The sequence below is a fragment of the Perna viridis genome, chromosome 8 (assembly GCF_037379345.1).
Source record: "Perna viridis isolate PV_CMFRI_1.1 ecotype Kerala chromosome 8, ASM3737934v1, whole genome shotgun sequence".
NCBI lineage: Eukaryota > Metazoa > Mollusca > Bivalvia > Mytilida > Mytilidae > Perna > Perna viridis.
In genome coordinates, this window is record NC_142452.1 from 18466375 (window position 1) to 18485893 (window position 19519).

General features: G+C 32.3%; 2 protein-coding genes across 2 annotated transcripts; both read left to right on the top strand.

The window, feature by feature from the left end:
- Positions 1-545: 545 nt before the first annotated feature.
- On the top strand, positions 546-10691 carry LOC148609623 (uncharacterized). Its single transcript, XM_088543135.1, has 9 exons — positions 546-757; positions 1317-1503; positions 4463-4487; positions 5522-6103; positions 6416-6560; positions 7287-7378; positions 8120-8283; positions 8738-8845; positions 10554-10691. Exons 1-9 carry the CDS (start codon positions 558-560, stop codon positions 10689-10691), a joined length of 1641 nt encoding a protein of 546 aa, XP_088399261.1. The 5' UTR covers positions 546-557.
- LOC148609624 (degenerin unc-8-like) lies at positions 10358-16541 on the top strand. The gene is made up of 5 exons (XM_088542047.1): positions 10358-10662; positions 13210-13273; positions 14006-14122; positions 14952-15027; positions 15344-16541. The coding sequence occupies exons 3-5, from the start codon at positions 14034-14036 to the stop codon at positions 15512-15514; spliced, it is 336 nt and encodes a 111-aa protein (XP_088398173.1). The 5' UTR covers positions 10358-10662; positions 13210-13273; positions 14006-14033; the 3' UTR covers positions 15515-16541.
- The last annotated feature ends 2978 nt before the right edge of the window (positions 16542-19519 follow it).

Sequence of the window (19519 nt, forward strand, 5' to 3'; positions counted from 1 at the left end):
TAATCTTGCTAGCAAATGCATTTGACACCGAAACAAACCCAGGACCAAAAACACCAAGGTGGCCATGTGGCTCATGTAACAAGGCAGTTACATGGAAGCACAGAGATGTGTGTTGCGATAGTTGCGAAACATGGTATCTTATTGAATGCCAAGGTATGCAGTCATAACATTACAAATGTCATGATGCCAGTAACACTACCATTTGTGATGTGAGGTGCATGAATTGCCAGTACACAACATATGCACTTTTACACTTTAATATACAAACATAATCGAGCAGGCAGTGATAATGCTATTATAGAAATTTGTATTGTCTGATATGATATTTGAAACAACACCTAATTATCAAACATTATTAATTGAGTGTTTTCACAAGAGATTGTTTTGTATTCATCTTAACGTCAATATTATATTTGTTAATAAATATATTGAGTACGCAACTCATACTATCTTATGATTGTATCGTTACCGCACGAATAATTAATGAATTACTAATACAAAGCTTCACAGTATATAATTGTTCATCCATGAGGTCAGTTATGTTTTAGTATTTAATCATGGTTGATTCGGACAAAACGTTTTTTGGACAAATAAAATGCAAGTTAAAAGATTTTGCTTTGTATACCTCATTACATGGATTAAATAGAATGGTAGCTAGTAAATCTGTGACAGGAAAGTTAATATGGTGTTTAATATTTCTTACTTGTACCTTCTTGTCAGGGCGACAGATATTTCTGCTTATACTGCAGTACACAAGGTAAGAACAATTGAGAGCGGATTCTATATTGTAAAGCCATAGTGCATATTCTAAAAATAACATGATACGTACTGCTATCAATACAGCATGTATAAAAGAACACTGTGAAAAGAAAAGGAAAAGTTTTGTTGTATAACAGTAAGATAAATAAAAAGGTAATTTTTAGTATATTTGATGTACATTAGTTTTTTTTAAAAAACAGAAGTGCTAGAAGGTACTTTTTTTAATTTTTAAGTATCAGTGCACGTAAAATTCAGACACTACCAAGTGATTCATGGTCAAGAAAAAGCCACCAAACAAATGGTGCTTTTTTGTCTACATATGCTATACTTTCACATAACAACAACCCTTTCTGCATTCAGATTTGCACTTTTGAGAAAATCATACATTTATCTTTAACCAAAAGCAACCAAATGAAGCATAACCAAGATGATAACTCTTGCAAAGTGTAAATTTCATGAACAATCTATATATATTTTTTTTTATCTCAAAAGCGATGTCTGAACTGTTTGAATTTTGTTTTCAACGACGCATTACGTTGTATCTTTACTATCTGCAGTAACCAAGTTAATACAAAAATTGCAATGGAATACAATGACGTCTACTTTCCGGAGGTGACATTTTGCAACTTAAATCCATTAAGCCACGGAAAACTTAAAAGTACACACAAAGGCCGCCAATTCTTGAACAGATTGTATACTGGTGACATTTACGACAAACATCTTAGCACACTTTGGCAAACAACGGTAAATAAAGGAATCAGATAAATCACAAAACTTGTATAAATATAGTGCATTTTATTTTGAGTGTTGTACGCAGAAATTTTGTAAATCTTATGTTTAGTATAGAAAGGAAAAAAAAAAATTTTTTTTTTAGAGTTTTTGCTTTTGTTCTTAATGTTCGTTGTACTCAATCAATTGTATATCAGTAGTTTTAGTTTTTTTATGCTTTGCTTAAATATGTTTGCTTCAACAACTTTGTCTGGATACTTTTACATGCCAAGGCGGGTTCTATTTTTGTAGTGTTTACAATTCACTTATAATTGAATATAGTGTTTACACGTAATCATTCTGTGATGATGATAATTTCTAAATGGAGCCACATAAAACATGTATTTTTTTACAAGGGACTTATTCCATTTTCAACCCTTCTACCACGACCATTGTTTAGCGATGTTGTAGACTTTTATTTAGGTTGAGCAGAATGATTAAATGAGCTCAGATATACTCTTTTATAACGATATTTGTTTTACTATAGTGATTTGGTTTTGTAAAAGTAAATGTCAAATATATATCAAAAGTAGTAATAATCTGTGTCCATAATACGTCTTGTGACCTTTCTCTGGGCGACTTCTAAACCCGCGCAAATTATATATGTTACTTTCTTAGCCAAACACAACAGTTGTTATCACACAATTGCATTATACCACACAATGGTCACTTCCCTTTGTCATTCGATTTGGTAGATTGTCAAACGCAACATGGAAAATCGTAAGTCTCATATAAATTGTTCACTCCTCAGGAAAAAGGTGTATCGAGTAATCGTTAGGGCAAATACTACTCGATTATGCAATACGACTATCGTTTATTCTTCTAAAATATAAACCTAGTTTGACAGTTGAAGGTAAAGTTAAATCCGGCTTCTCAATACATACTTACGAAACTTTAATAGATCAACAGTTATTTTTAAGCAAAATATCTAAAAATTGCTTTTAAAAAAGGCTAGAAAATAACTCATGCTATCTTGTGAAAAGGAGGACATGTTATTTATCTAAATAAAGATAACTATAGCAGGGTCATACCAACCAAATCGATAGAGTATTGCCTCGATCAGCTAGTCGATAAGAGTACTTGGTATTTGATTAATTAGGCCCTGAAAACTCTTCAAATTGTATGCCTTTTAAAATAAAAAGTCTTGTTATGACGTCATAAAAGATCAAAGTATTGTGACGTCATATCTTACAACTGTTTTTACACTTACAAGTATTGTATATATATATATATATATATATATATATATATATATATATATATATAAAACCAAGTCTAAACTACAACCTAACTTTAGAATCGATGCGAGATTGCAAATTTGCGATAATGTGGTCGCTCCCTCATCGAGATTCGAACCCCTTCTATTCTCTGACATCTATGGCAACACCGCTTGCACTAAGTCAAACGCTCTTGACTACTCGGCCAACTAGGCTATATAAAAATATAGCTTTTGTTAACCAATTGATACTTTCTCGTAAGTAAATGTAGAGCGTGAACATTAGCACATGATGTAACTGAATAGAACAACCTCTGATGGTATCGAGTAAGATAATAGAGTATCTGTAACAGTATACAAATACACACACACACACACACACACACACACACACATATATATCATATTTTGTTTTGGTGTTTGACAGGTGTAGATTTATTCCAAAATATGTTTTAACACTATTGTGAAGTATAGGGGTTATAAATCATTTTAAAACATGCAAATTTCGACGTGTGTTTGCTCGTTGAAAAATGTTCAATTACATTTACATTCATTAAACAAAAGTCCCACAGCTGCATATAGAGCATTATACAAATCATGAACGAAAACATTAGATAAGAAACATGACCTTGATTGTGACTTAAGCGGGATTCACTACGTCAAATTTGCGTGTGATGACCTATGATATATCTCTAATATGAAAGTTCAGTTGCCTCATACATCGTATATTTAATTTAGCTGAAATGCTCATTTAGTTGCTTATTTCAAGGATTGTTAGCTTGCCTGGTATTCATTTTGTTTCCTTAATCTAAACTTAGAGGACAGATATTTGCTATAATACAATTTTGTTGATGTGAAACTTTCACTTAAATGTATAACTTTAATGACCTTAGTTATAGAACCTAATCATCAAATATTTATTGCATCGATCATTTCATCCGCAAATGCTGGTAAATTAATTTCTGTCAACAGTGGAAGAACTGCTCTCAACAGACAGTTCTTTAAGAAGTATTTGCATAGTGATATTTGCAGTGTGCTTTCCATACGCATTGGCGTTGAAAAAAATATTCATGTCTGGTTAAGGGAACAGTTATGAATATGTTCATGAAATGGTATCAAAAAAATTTGCTATGGTGCGCTCTAAGCGATACGTTTTTATTTCAAAATCAAGAAAAGGTGTATTTCATTTGGTCCGTCCCGTTCATGGTAGTTAGAAGTGTAAAGCAACCTAGTTTAATATACATTACAATTCTTGCCTTTATATAATTGTTTCATATTTGTTTCTCGCATTCAACATACTTTACCACGAGGAAGCAGTAATAACATTGGAAACAATTTTTGAATTATGATGTAATTCGGCAAATGACTGGTCGATAGCCGGGCTATAAAATGATTTTGTTCTAGATATTTCAAAATCGATGTGAGATAAAGAGATGGTGAACCAGTTTTGAAATTGTCTTAAATGTTTTTTCTTCTTTTTTTATCTTGCATTTTTGCATACTATATAACATGACGATTAGGAAAGTAAAGAGAAATTATCATTACAAGTTCAATGTCATTTGGATATATATTTTTTTTTAAATATAATGATTTACAAAGTTCTTATGGAGTTGAATAATCCAGCAATATAGTTGATATAAAAAGATTAAGACATTTACAATATAAACATAGTAATTTTTAAATTGGGAACATATTTGAAACATTTTGTGTTTCTTGTAGGATCAGACCGAAGAATTTTCTGAAGGTAAACTATAATAAATAATCTTATTGATAGTAATTCTTAACAGATATCTATTTTGTTCAATACACATAACAAATAAGATGCATGGATTTAATAACGTTTAATTGACTTATAGATATTGCATACTTTAAGAGTCGCTCTTAATTGGCATATATAAGATTTTCAAGCACGTCCCTATCACTAACGCAATCCAGGAACAAAGACCAGATAGGGAAATTAGACACACGCAACAAAGAACATGGTATAACCAAAATAGTAAGTACAAAGAAACAAAAATAAATGAGCAACTCGGACTTCACTAAAAACTGGAAGCATGGTCCAGGTGCACCGGTAGAGAAAGCGTCCTCTGCTTTTACTAGAAACACTTGACAATTGGCTAATAAAAGTTCAAGTCCGGGGTAGACGAAAGAGGACAGAAAATCTATGACACGTTTAATAAATCGGTTTTCATGGTGTAGATGGGTGCACTGTAACGATTCACGAGTTCGTTAAGACGACCATAAAACTTCTGTTGTGATGGCTTTATTCTTGTAGTAACAGAACTCTGATCCGGAATGCCTAATTATAAGAAGTGAAGCAAGTATGATCGTTTAAAGACAATTTGTCATTTGAGTTTAAAAGAAAAGAAAACACTGAAATCGAAGGATCCGGCTGAGCGATGTTACTTCTTTAGGATAAGATCAGCTATAAATTCAGCCTCCCAAGAATAAACGAAGAGGTCAGCAAGAAGCTTAACACAACTTGTTCCCATTGAATGCCCGACCATCTGTCCATCACACTGTTGACCATAAAAAAATCAGCATTTTGATTCAGAAGATGATTTGGAATATTTTTTTTACAAAGTATGAGGTATCCAAATTTGACGTCAGGATTGCGTGATCAAGGGATATCACGATTAAAAGAATTCAGATATAAAGACAACAATGTTTAGAAACCACTTGTACAGTTGTTTATGCATTTTGAAATATGAAGCGATGTACGTAACTATTGCCATCATTTTTTACTGATATATCTAATCGTCTTTTTTTACTCTGCAGGGTGTGTTCTTGCAAGTGTTGACTTAGTTTTCATCCTAGACTCATCTAGTAGTGTCAATATGCAAAACTGGCATAAAATGCTACGGTTTTGCAACAATATCCTAGAAAGATCAGATATTGACAGTGGAAACTTTAAAGTCAGTGTAGTAACCTATAATACATTTGTTTCTGTTCAGTTCTATTTCAATGATTTTACTAATAAAGAGGATGTAATGAATGCTATTTCTAGTATTAGGCACACTGGGGGTCTTACAATGACACATGAAGCATTGCACATTACGAGGACAAAAGTATTTGCGGTTGCAAATGGAGATAGAGCGGATGTAAAGAACATTGTTATTTTAGTGACTGATGGGCGTCCTTCTTTTCCCAACGAAACATTAAGTGAAGCTAAAAAAATTAGGAGCAGTGGGAGTACCATCTTCGTGGTAGGAATCGGGATGACGTCCGAGACAACAGAAGATTTGGAATATGAGATAAGTTCTATTGCATCCTCACCAGCTGAAGAACACGTATTTTTTATAGATGACTTTGAAAAATTAGCTGGATTAGAAAAGAAGATATTTGCATCATTGTGTCCAGGTAATAACGATCAGAACTCTATTATTCTATAATACTGTAGCAAACACATAAAGATATAAAAATAAAATTACATACCAATATTAACCAGCTTAAGGAATACTTTCCATGTACATATTTACATTTTTATCACGAATGAACGTATTATTATGTATTGCTAAAACTATTTTTGTTACTGCCACATAAGAAGTGTTGATGTTAGAAAGTACAGAGCCAATCCCCTCACATGTACATTTATACCGCACAAACACAAAGTGTTGCTTTGAAAGTATTCACAATAGTTAGTCTACCCCGTTCTCCTTTAAAACCTTGCAGATTTCAACGCATTGCTGAACTTACAGATGGAGTTCCGGCAAAATCTTATGTTATATGCATATAATATGACTTTGCACAACGTCACAGCTAACCTGAGAGAGTTTTTGATTGCTTGTTCGTTCAATGGAAGAACTTGTAAGAAAAGGTAAAAAAAGTTTAATGCAATGCCTGAAAAAATATAAGTTCTTAATTAAAAATGTAAACTTTTCATCGATATTTATTGTAATTCCTTATTTTATTTTTGTTTGTGATTTAGATTATATAAATGGTTATAATAAAATTTCCGATCCGATAAACATTAGACAATAATTAAAAGGAAAAGTCAATACAACAAGCAGAAAATAACAGCAATGAATGGTTGAACAATGTTTTATAGCGGGCTAAACCTCTCGCTTACATCACGGTTAACTGGGTTTCAGGTATAAAAGGTCGATTAAAGATGTTTCTGCAATAAATAAAGGTTTAATATGTTCAATCATCCATCAGTTTATTACCATAATGTTAGCTGTATATGTTTTCCAAAACGCCAACTGTTATTCAGTTATACATACATACATACATATATATACGACTCTATTGGCTACACTGCTCCATCGGATCAAATTGAAACAGGAAAGATAACGTCAGCTTATTTAAGGGTCTGAAATATTCCAAACGACGTTAGAGCGGTCAAATTTGCGAAGCAATTTTTGGTCGTCCCTCCGCTTTGACATCTATGCCAAAACCGCCTGCACTAAGTCATAGACATATATATATTGCTGGTAAAACCGAAAATACTAGTAGAAAATATTTGGTAGGCGTTTTTATTTTTGGGAAGATTGTTGTAATAAATGACGATATTTCTGATGTAAGTATAGCTTACTACTTTCAGGTCAATTATGTCAGTATATGATGATTTTTATGGAAAATGCTACCGATTTCCCGATGAACCTCAACAAGTTAAAGATGCAGGCTATATGAATGGTCAGTGCGTTTTCATCAGTTAATAGTCGTTTTTGAGTAGATCCTACTATATTAACCAACCCTCGTGGTCTATCTCAAGCTCAAAACTTCAAAACTATTTGATGTGTTTGTATACAAAAACCATGTAGGTTTACAATATACTTGATGCAAGAGTTGTTATTTTTCGTGTTTGTTTAATGCATTATGTTTTACTTGTGATAAAAATGACGGACGGGTGAATATCTAACTGAAGGTTTTATTTCAACATCTTTTATATACAATCTACTGAGAAAAGACTATTTACAAATTCATTTACATATTCCATAATCCACTTGAAAACTAATGCATGAAACTATAAGTTTTCTTGTGATTGAAATTAAGTATGTATCCATTCATCAACAAGCATTGGATTCAAATTACCTAATTTATACAATGTTCCATAATTCGTGGAAAAGTTTTCATCAGAAATATATTTAAAAAAAACCAAAAAACAATGCATGCTGTTTAAATGTGACATGATGGGAATAAGTAATCCATTTACTTGAGCACCTTCAATACAACTGGCATTAAAAGCCAATGAATGATCGGCAGGATGGGGTACATAGACAACTGATTTAACAAAGTCATTTTAAATGAAGATGTGAATAGATAAATCATTTTCTTTTACTTTCATCGCACTGTGTTGTTTACGAAATAACTATGTCCATTTTTCAATGAATACATATTTAAGCGGTTGTATCTGAAATGTCTAACCTTATTTAGGATTACAGATGATATTCAACGTAAATCAAAGTGACTACTTACCGTATGTATCTGACGAAGCCGGTGTCCGACTTCTGGTTAACCCTCACGGTGTGCCGTTATCTTTAGAAAGAAATGGGATTTCAGTAGCTACTGGGTTTAGGACTAGTATTGCACTTAGACAGGTAAAGATATTGTCAATAGGAAAACTTTTAAAATATTGCATTGGTGATTTAGTTTTTATCACTTTTTCTTTGTCATAGGAGAATATTGCCATCTGAATTCGTATAAGAAATCTAACATTCAGGTTTATAGTTTAATTAATAGATAAGTGATATCTGTTCAAGTCATCTTACAACACGCATAAAATCATGCATGTATGCAGATCATATAAAAGACAACCCTCCTTCAAAATCGTTATGCTAGATATTCCCCAATTAATTAATTTAAGATTAATTGCTTAAAAAGCAATTTTCAAAGAAAAACAGAAACAATAATTAACCAGTGAAATAGCATACTAGTATATCAGTTACCCTTTGCGGTCGGAAGAATGTATTCATGTTACTTGATGCAGCTGCATCTCCTTTTTCTCGTTTCGATTCAAAATTGGTTTACATTTCTTTACATTTTGTTTTACAGAAATCCCTTTCGTTGCTCCCAAAGAAGTCTAATTGTGACGATACAGGTCAATTCAACAGCAAAGATGCAAGTTTCATTCATGATAAGTATAAATCAACCAATTATTTGGTAATTCAATTTTCTATGGATGATAATCAACTTTGAAAAAGAAAGATCGTTACTTTGAGATGTAATATAGATCAATTTCATGTGAATACAAATCAAATATATATTTTGTTCAATTGATCTATTAACTGTTCAAGGAAAAAAATTATCAATCGGTTTTATCTAGCGTAGTTTCATTCGATTACCAATTAAGACAACGTAAAATTATCCAATCTGAAAGCATGTAAAGACTAAAACTGGATGGTCGCCTTGGTCAACACATGCTTTTTATTGACGTCAAATGAATAAAATGCTGTTTTTTTTTGGTTAAATTTTCAAATGATAAGAGAGACTTTAATATGATCGTTAGTCTCGAACGTACACGTTTTGTGTTTATATTTGGTGGATAAGTCAAAGGAATATCGTAATAATTGGATTAATTATTTCTCCAATAAGTTCTAATTTTACCCGAGAGAGTGGGGAATTCTAATATGACTCCCTTAAAAGGCTTTCAGACCACAACTGTGGTTGATTTTCGATTGCTCTATTAGCAGCACGCGAGTTAATGGGCGTGATTTGTGTGTGTAAATTTCTGCCTTCATGTAAACAAACACAAATAACATTCGCATGTTTATCAGCTGTATTCATTCATTTCAGTATGGTGAATGAATATCAAATTCATATTCAATATAAAATAAATGTTATGTTTTAGAAACGTTATATTATATTCCGTAAAAATAAATTACACACGTACACGGTAACACTGGTCATGTGCCATGTACGTCCTCATGTATGAAACAATTGTCAATGAATGAAACGTTGTACCTGTCCGGTGTGACACTGTGACCTTATAATGCAAACAGTTATTACCATATCTAACATCGTTCTACTTAATTCGCTCTTTCCTTCATTATACGTAAATCAGAGCATCTCAAAGAGCCTGAATCCCTCCCCAGGCAAACCATGCCCTATTAAGCTATCAGTAAAGGTATCATGCTTTGTTACCATTTTGGACAAAAAAAAAATACTGAAAAATGCTGTATGTTCAAAAGAGTATCAAAAGCACTGTAAAAACTTGGAAATGCATTTAAAGTGTTTTAGAACCTCTGGAATGAATTTGCCTTCTTATTCCACCGGGTCTATTAGCTCAGTATACATTTCATGAAAAGAACATAAAATTAAGTTAAACCATCCTATCCAACATTTTCATCATCACCATTCATATCATGAGACCATGTTTACAATATAAACCAATTATCGTCAAAATCAAAGCAAGGATAACAATTAGCCAGAAAATGGACGTTTGAAAAAGTTAAAAAAGTCACGTGGGTTTTTTTAATCGTCGGCTTAAAATGGAGAAATTATTATTTGCATCGTCAGTCTGTAAGTGCGATGTTAAACTTCTAAACTTCATAAAATGTATCTTCAGATCGAAATATTTATTTTCACCATGTTGGTGGATGCAAAAAATTATTTTTCACATACATCGAATCTTTTTTTTTCTATTCATATATGCAAAAGCGTAATGTTCTGATCGGGGTGCTTTAAAAGAATGAAAATTTTTTTTACTCCCATCCCTAACATCAAAATATTTTACTTTCAAAAGGGTCTTAGTAAAAATATTGTTCAACCCACCCCCACAGTAAATCGCACTCAAATGGTCATACCCTAAGGTTTATTGATAGCATGCATTTTTTGCATACATTTATTTATATTTGAATACTTATTTCAGATTTGTGTGGAACTCTGTGTAGAAGAACAATTAGAAGCCAAATGCAATTGTACTGAGCCTAAGACATTCAAGCAATGGTCAAACTATTCTCTCTGTTTTTCAGATGAAGGTAAAATTGCGTTTAAATGTGTCATTTAATATTTGATGTATTAAAAAGAATAAAACGCAATCAAGCCAGTAAAACACTGACTTAAAACTGATAGCTATTTTACATTTCAATATTCTTAGGGTTTCTATAAAAACTCTTATAGATGGGCTTGCCATTTGGTGTATAGTAGAAAACAGTTGGAAAAAATGTACTTGTTAAGTATTACAACACAAAATTACAATCTGTAGACAGTATCTGAGTTTACGCTGAGTCGTGAACCAATTTTGTAAATTGTTTTCCATGGATTAATTGTTAATGAATTATATAAAAGGTTACAAAATAAATGCATTTTAATCAATTAATTTGGCTAACATACTCCATCACAAAAACGTTACCAACAAAATTCCCCCATATTTCAAAGACAAATCCATACCAATTATTTCATATTCCTATACTTCACCCATCGCATCCAAAATTTTCAATTATAAAAGGCTATTGCAGAACCTCGAGATTGAGGACTTCAAGGCTAAACCACCTGACTGTTCTTGCAAAACCTCTCCATTCAAATATGGTCCTCCTGGGTTTAACGGGAGGTTTAACCATTATCGAAAACGAATCGTAATATCCTTTCTAAAGGTCCAAAGTACCGTGAACCACGCTCCATAAATTGGAATTATAACTTTAAAGTTCTTATGGATACCGTCGAGGACTATGCGAGAAAATGGATAAAACGAGAACAAGAAGACATTGATTCTCTGTCAGAGTGGTTAAAGGCGGTGAGGTCTTTAATTTTGAAACGAATGAAAGTTTTAAGTAGGTCAATGAGTGCCAAGGCTAAATCAGTTTTCAAAGACCCCGATGTAGCAAAAACATTGTCTACTATACATGACAAATATATTGTCGTACCAGCAGACAAAGCCCAAAACAACATTGTTTTCGTCTGCAAAACGTTCTATATCCAATGTTTATTATCAGAGGTAGACGTAGAAAATAATAGCAGTGATAAGACCTACACTGCTACTACTCTCTCCAAAAAAAGAGATTGTGGAAAACCATAAATCTGTGCTATCCTCTTTTGGTCTCTCTACCAAGGACGATGGTTGTGATTTACGTCTATGTACTGGATTCCTAAACTTCACAAGAATCCATACAAACAACGTTTCATAGCTGGATCTGCAAAATGTACCACCAAACCTCTTTCAAAACTTTTAACTTCTATACTCACAACTGTCAAAGAGGGTCTACAGTCCTACCACAATACTTGTTACTCCCGTAGTGGTATTAATTCAATGTGGATCCTGAAAAATTCGAAAGATCTTTTGGAGACAATCAGTTCAAGACTATTATCTGAATATAATAGCATTAAAACCTATGATTTTTTTCAACACTGTATACTTCTATTCCCCATACTCAGTTAAAATCCCGACTTAAAAACATTATACATCGTTGTTTTTCCAAAAAAGATGGTACACCTAGATACATATATATAGTTATTGGTAGAGATTCCTCATACTTTGTAAGAAATAATTCCAAATCATCTTCGAAATATACAGAGGAAGATTTTTACAAAATGCTGGAATTTTTAATCGACAACATATTTGTCCAGTGTGGTGGACGTGTTTTTCAACAAACGGTCGGCATTCCAATGGGAACAAATTGTGCTCCTTTACTTGCTGACATATTCCTTCACTCTTATGAGGCTGACTTTATAGCTGATCTGATCAGAAAGAAAGAATATCGTTTGGCTAGATCCTTCAATCTCAGTTTCCGCTATACAGATGACGTATTATCTTTAAACAATCCTAATTTCGGGGATTTAATACATCGTATCTACCCAAAAGAACTTGAGATAAAGGATACTACAATGTGAAGTCAGCATCATATCTTGACCTACACTTACAAATCGATGGTAAAGAAAAACTATTGACCAAACTTTACGATAAACGTGATGACTTTTCATTCAGAATTGTCAACTTTCCTTTCATCTGTGGCAATATCCCTTCGGCTCCTGCGTATGGAGTATTCATATCACAACTCATACGTTATGCCAGAGCTTGCCGAAACTACGCAGACTTTTTATATCGCGCTAGAACTCTAACAAATAGGCTTCTGGAACAAAGTTATGTTGCTACAAGATTGAAGTCATCACTACAAAAGTTTTATGGTCGTTATCATGAACTCGTGGATCGTTACGGTGTATTCATCAGCACCATGAGAACTGATTTATTCAACGGGTCATAGTTTTCCTTCCTTCGTTTGTCTACCCCGGACTTGACTTTTTATGAGAAACTCGGCGGGCGTTTCTAGAAAAGCTGAGGACGCTTACCCTACCGGTGCACCTGGTCCATGCTCCCAGTTTTTAGTGGAGTCCGAGTGGCTCATTTACTTTTGTTATTTTGTATGTATGATTTTGTGTTCTTTGTTGTGTATGTCTGTTTTCCATGTCTGGTCTTTGTCCCTGGATTACATTCTTTTGATGACCGCTATAACGTTGGTTCCCTTGATTACTCTTTCAATTAGTTCTACCCCAAATAGACAATTTTGCTAGTGTGATTTTGTGCGCTGTAGGTAGACGTTGCTTGTTAGATGTACAAAGAAAATGCAGACGTAACATATGCAAAATCCCATGCAGGTACGATAACTCTATTCTTATCGGATAATTAGAAGAATTACATAGATGTTATGGTATTTTACATTATAACAAAATATAGCTCATGCATGTATTTAACGAAAGTATCATAGTTACCTAGTTGAAATGATTTTTGCTTCATTGGCATTCGAATTGATATGCACTTGTATATATAATAATAGAATTAAGATTCTATCGGTTTTTTACCAGCAATAAGTGTTCATATTAGATACGAGGATTTACTTTTTAATATTCATATTCAGTGATTATACTTATGTGGTCTTTTAAACTAAATTTGAGCATTGCATAATCATATCAAAGAGTTATCATTGGAATCAGGATTCGAACGGTGATCAAAAGAATATGATCCAAGGTAAACAGACAGGAAAAATAGACATACACAACAAAGAACATGAAGTAGCAAAAATTAAAACCTACAAAAAACTTCAGTAAGTAATCAAGGGAACCAAGGTTATAGCGGTAATCAAAAGAATGTAATCCAGGGACCAAGACCAGACATGGAAAACAGACATACCCAACAAAGAATATAAAGTAATTAAAATCATACATACAAAGTAACAAAAGTACATTAGCAACTCGGACATAAATAAGCATTCCTCCTTGGCATGGACCACGTGCACTGTAAGGGTGAGCATTTACCAATCTTCTAGTCTTATCACTTCTTTGTGTTTATTATCCATCAAATATTAACATTCTGAACATGGCGCATTGCAGGCAAACAGTATATGAAACAGTTCTGACCATGTCAACTTGGCCTGCAGAAAAGTTCATTTATTCGTCTAAATTTTCTGCTGCCTTCGGGGAAAATAAAGTGGAATTTTCGAAATACAAGTAAGAACAACGACGAATCCAACTTAAATAGTACAATGATAACTCTCACCATACCGATAACTGTGGCAAGTCTATATATTATGTAAAATATTATGTTGACGCTCTCGATCTCTTCTCACTTCTCGACTTTAAATAAATAGGTAAGCCGTTATGAAAGACCTTGACAAAAAGATTGATATAATCAACTATGACAAGAAATGGCGTGCAATTTAAATTACGCATGCACTCGTCGAATTGATGTGTTCTATGGCACTTTAAAAATTGTGTTTGTATTTAACATGCTCTTGAATTAATATTCCAGTTCCCAGTCATTGCTTTGCTAATACAGCTATGTATTATAGCTAGTCTTTGGCATATTTGCACATTTGGTATTTCTTTTATTTCAAGAGACAACCGGTATATTTTTCAATAAGAGGCGAATATATGAATTTGACAAGTTATGTAAAATTAGACTGATTTGAGAGGATCAAAATAGTATTTTTCTCCCAAGCCACTCACTCAAAATCAAGTTTGCGTATATATTTTGCAAATAGGGGAAACTAATTCATTTAACATTTGATCATTTTTTTATATAAACTTAAACCAAGCATATGAATAGTAAGCTGATGGTCAGCGTTTCTCATATCGTGACAATGATTGGATAAAACTGTGTTACGAAAGATTTTGGGGGATTTTAGTGGTTTATATCCACAAAGACCGCCAAATCATCAACTAAATTATCTGCTAGAAGCAACGATTTCCTTATAGTGCACGAAATGAAGGGTTTAACGGATATACGGAAAGTGCTTGTTATAGTGTTATTTAATCATAGTTAATTCTTTTGTTACAGAAGCAATCTTTTGATAGTGAATATTTTCTTCTACGATCTGTCGATTGAAGTCACAGAGGAAGAATATTCTATAACGGTAAATATAAACTGATTGAAAATTATATACACAAAAAAGAGAGAGGTAATATTAAGTATTTAAACGTGTTGTTTTCTGACCGAATGCATTTTATGTTAAAATAAGTTCTTTGAAAATGAATGGCATCATCTTCTATCGCCTGTCAAATTATGGTGACTTTGATGCCTGTTTCCGTAATGTCGGTATTATGCCCAAGCATCTCTACGATGAATTGGTAATTTTTGATAATCTTAATTTTTTCTCTTCGGTCGCTTAAAGTGTTGTTTTTCTATTGGTTGTTTTCAATGTTTCTAACATATGTTCTCTACTATTGCAGATGGAAAATCTACTGTCAAGCATTGGTGGATCTTTAGGTCTGTGGATCGGGTTGTCTGTTATCACTATTGGAGAATTCTTGGAATTTTTCATCATTCTAAGTAAAGCTATCGTGAAAAGTCAGCCAACAGACAAAAATGATGAAATGCAGTTCGATGTTGATATGAATTAAGTTGTAAACTGAAATACTTAAATAGAGCTATACCTTAATGTAAATGATAAGTTTCGTAATTCATCTTTATGTCAAATAATTACTTCATTTGTTGTTACTTATGTTTGAACTGTATTTTGTAGGTTTAACCACCCTCGTATCAATTAACCAGGACAAAAGCAATCATTAGTAAGGGATAAGGTCAAATAAAGCAAATAGAGTCAAAATAAGAGACAAGAAAGTGATGATGAAAATGAACATTTTTTAGATGTTAGAATAGATATATTGAGGAACTAAAATAGATTCGTTTATATTCAGATAAAAGTACTGATTGCAAAAAACAAAACCTTATTTATCAGCCTACGTAGTTAGAATCTGAAAGAGAATTAATAATACATCTTTAATACTATCATAGACCCGTATATCTCACGTGGTTATGTTTGTGCAAGCAATGAATCAGTTCCATATAAAGATATTTGAACGTAGTAAGTTATAAAATGTAATTTGTAATCATTTTGACTCTAAGACTTCGTGATTTTCGTGAATTTAACTTATTACTCACTGGGAAAAAGTCTTGAATTAATCAAATTTTGATCAACAGCATTGCCCTACGTGGATTGGATCTAAACAAAAGTATTCGTAATTAACGAGAAGGGGAAAAGAACGTTAAAGGCTTAAAATTGAAATTTATTATCAAGAATGTAAATGTCAATTGTGAATTTAGATACATTAAAGCATAACTGTAATAGCATAATGTCTTGCATGAGAAAAACTTGAATTGCTTTTGGTTTACCAAAATTAACATTGGTATTCTGTTGTTTTTGTGTGTGTTTTTTTCTGTATTTTTTGTTCACTTTCCGGTTATATTCCTTGCAAAGATATGGTGCCCACATCCAAGAAACCGCTTCAAACTTAGTGAATAGGTTCATCAATAAAAATTTGTCATTGGTAAAATGATGTTCCTTTGATGTGGATGTAAATATCTCCAAAAAAAATTTCAATTCTCAGCTGCAGTTGATTTTGTAATTTTGACATTACTGTGATTTCATTTTAATGAAACTACGCTACAAAACGTTTACTTTCCTTATACATGTATCTATATATGTTATTATGTTTTGAACAATTTTTAGTTTTTGCAGTTACACCCAAACCAATGGAAAAGGCACTAAATTCTATGACGATCCAACTTTTCGGAAAATTATCTTGACATGCTTTGTGTATCCGATACTTGGTTTTTGGCTACATGATATATGACATTAAGGTTCAATATCACCTTTCGACAAATATGGCCTAAATTTCCCTTCGACTAAAGACAAACCAGTGTGTCTAGAATATTTTTAAGGCATAGCATTCCCTAAAAAAGTTACATCAAGTTAACGTTAAATTATATAAAAGAACCGACCTGTCTTTTGCAGGGTTATTTTTTTCAATACTGCATAGAGTACAAAAATAAACAAACACCTGAGAGTCACTTGATATGGTCCACTCCATTACACAGTTTCAGTCAACTAATATGAATTGTCCTTCTATTCACAAGTATGTAAATGTGAATAGAATTTACCTCCAAAACATGGGAAACATCTCAAACATAATCCAGACTTAGTTCATTTTCGCTGTCTCTGCAGAATTGATAAAATTAAAGTTTAACATCTAGGACATTCCTTAATGAAATGTTTTCATTCATAGTTTAAATAATACATTAAATTAAACACTGAAACATTGCTAAATGCATCTTTATATGTATATAACACACAAGCACAAGTCAAACTTAGGAACAAATGTTTTATAACTTCTAAATAACATTGACAACAAACTTATAAACAGCATATTTTAGAATAAATCTACAGCTGTCAAAAACAAGATTTGAAGTCTGAAATTCATATAGTTTTGTTCCTAAATGTATAATGCAGTGCAAGCTAGCATTAATTTTCTTGAAAAAAATGAAATTTCTTTAAATTTAGATGAATTGAGATATTTTATACCATGATACAGCTAAATATCAACACAAATAAACATGAAATATTTAAGTTTTCGTTCAGATCTAGCAATTTGTCACAAATAATTTCTAGCTTGCACTGCATTATTCGTTTAGGAACAGAACTACATGAATTTCAGATGTCAAATCATGATTTTTGACAGCGGTAGATTTATTCTAAAATATGTTGTTTACATTTTTGTTGTTAATGTTACATAGAAGTTATAAAACATGTGTTCCTAAGTTCAACTTGTGCTTGTGTGTTATATACATATAAAGATGCATTAAGCAATGTTTCAGTGCTAAATTTAATGTATTATTAAAACTGAATGAAAACATTAAGGAATGTACTTGATATTGACTTTAGCTGAACCTTAAAACAGACAAGCCAGTCCATTTTTATATTACTTTTCATAAAATGAATGCTACTTTCTGATATGTAGGGGATGCTATGCCTTAAACTTTGTCTGGATACACAGGTTTGTCTTTAGTCTGAGAGAAATTAATGGTGACATAGGGGCCTTATTTGTCGAAAGGTAATGATGAACCTTAACAATTCTGAGATTGTGTTTTTTTTTTTTTTTTTTAATTCAGTTCATATTATATCAAATGTCTCATGAGACAGTTCAGACAAATTTTATAAGCGTTAAAACATTAAAAAATGCTTCGCATAGTGAAGCTTGATATTACTGTATATGACAAACACATGAAAGTTTTGGCACTTATTAACAGACTTTACATTTAAAATGTGATTAAATTTTTAATACAGCACACGTTTTCTAAACAGAATTAAAACGGTCAAAGAACATTGAAATTTGCGGTCAGACATAAATATCTGCAAAAAATACTGAAGTGTCAATAATGGGACACTTCAGAAACATCAACATCCAAGTGGATAAGAAGTTATTAAAATTTAAAAAACTACATATTTCTGGCCTTAACCACCTAATCCATCCCAACATTCATCTTTGTTTTATGGAACCTCATAAAACCTTATAGTTTAATTTCACAGAATCTATACCCTTTTACTTGATATATTGCCTGGACAATAGGAAAGTATTTTTGCCCCAGTACTGTCACAGGAAAGGTCTCAATCTTTGAAATAAAATTGTAGCTAACAATTTCATAGAGATCTAGATGTTTACGGCTGGGCAACTGCATACAGCTAAATGTGAATTTGTAAAAATAAAAGTATATACATTTAGACCTTCAGACAGGCACCTTTTACTGTTTTTACCTAAAAGTATATATTTTTCAAATCCTTACATGTCATTGAAATTCATGAATAAGATAGTTATTTTCTTATTTATTGTTTTAATTACATATACATGTAGCTATGGTAAGATAATGGCAAAAATTTCCATATTGAATGCCTTACCAAAACAGAACAGCCAAAATAAGTAAGAAGGCATTGTATAGCTGTTAAAAAACAAAAAATATTCTGATGACTGCTCATTTTTTATTTCTTAAAGTTTGAGAAGCAACAAGCTGATACATGATCACAATTACCTTCCAGTTTCAAAGCAGGGTATTAAAAAAGTTCAGCAAAGGAGAATGTTTGGTAAGGACCCCTTTTCGGCCTCATAATTTAGGCATTTTTGAAAATTTGATTAAAGCTAATTTCTCGGTAGTAGTAGTATAGTAAAATGGTAGCAAACACTGAATATAAGATGCTTTTTATGAGATTTATGATGTAATTCCAGAAATAACAGTATGCATTTATGTAACTTTTACAAAACTTTTAACGTTTAACATTTCTGCAATTTTTAAGATGGCTTTGTGTGGAATGGAAGTGGCCACACATCTGTTGACTCAAGATATTTTTACACAAATTGTAACTGACAATTATGCCCAAAATATATGAAGCACGAGAGTCAACATGCATGTGGCCATTGTTAAAAGTGTGAAAAACTGCACAAAATTTGGTGTTTTCCAGCCTTTTTAACAGATTTTCCCAATCTCAGCCAGGTTTGAAGGTATTATGACCTTATATGTTCAAATTATTACCATAAACCAATCAAAACTATGACACACATTAAAGAGCTGGAGAA

What these genes read in the sequence shown, in the direction of transcription:
- LOC148609624 (XM_088542047.1), top strand. Translation starts at nt 14,034, where the DNA reads ATGTCAACTTGGCCTGCAGAAAAGTTCATTTATTCGTCTAAATTTTCT. An exon ending in GTGGAATTTTCGAAATACAA is followed by an intron (nt 14,123 to 14,951) that starts GTAAGAACAACG and finishes CTTTTGTTACAG; the next exon opens with AAGCAATCTTTTGATAGTGA. An exon ending in AGGAAGAATATTCTATAACG is followed by an intron (nt 15,028 to 15,343) that starts GTAAATATAAAC and finishes CTACTATTGCAG; the next exon opens with ATGGAAAATCTACTGTCAAG.
- LOC148609623 (XM_088543135.1), top strand. Translation starts at nt 558, where the DNA reads ATGGTTGATTCGGACAAAACGTTTTTTGGACAAATAAAATGCAAGTTA. An exon ending in CTTATACTGCAGTACACAAG is followed by an intron (nt 758 to 1,316) that starts GTAAGAACAATT and finishes TACTATCTGCAG; the next exon opens with TAACCAAGTTAATACAAAAA. An exon ending in CTAGTATTGCACTTAGACAG is followed by an intron (nt 8,284 to 8,737) that starts GTAAAGATATTG and finishes TTTGTTTTACAG; the next exon opens with AAATCCCTTTCGTTGCTCCC.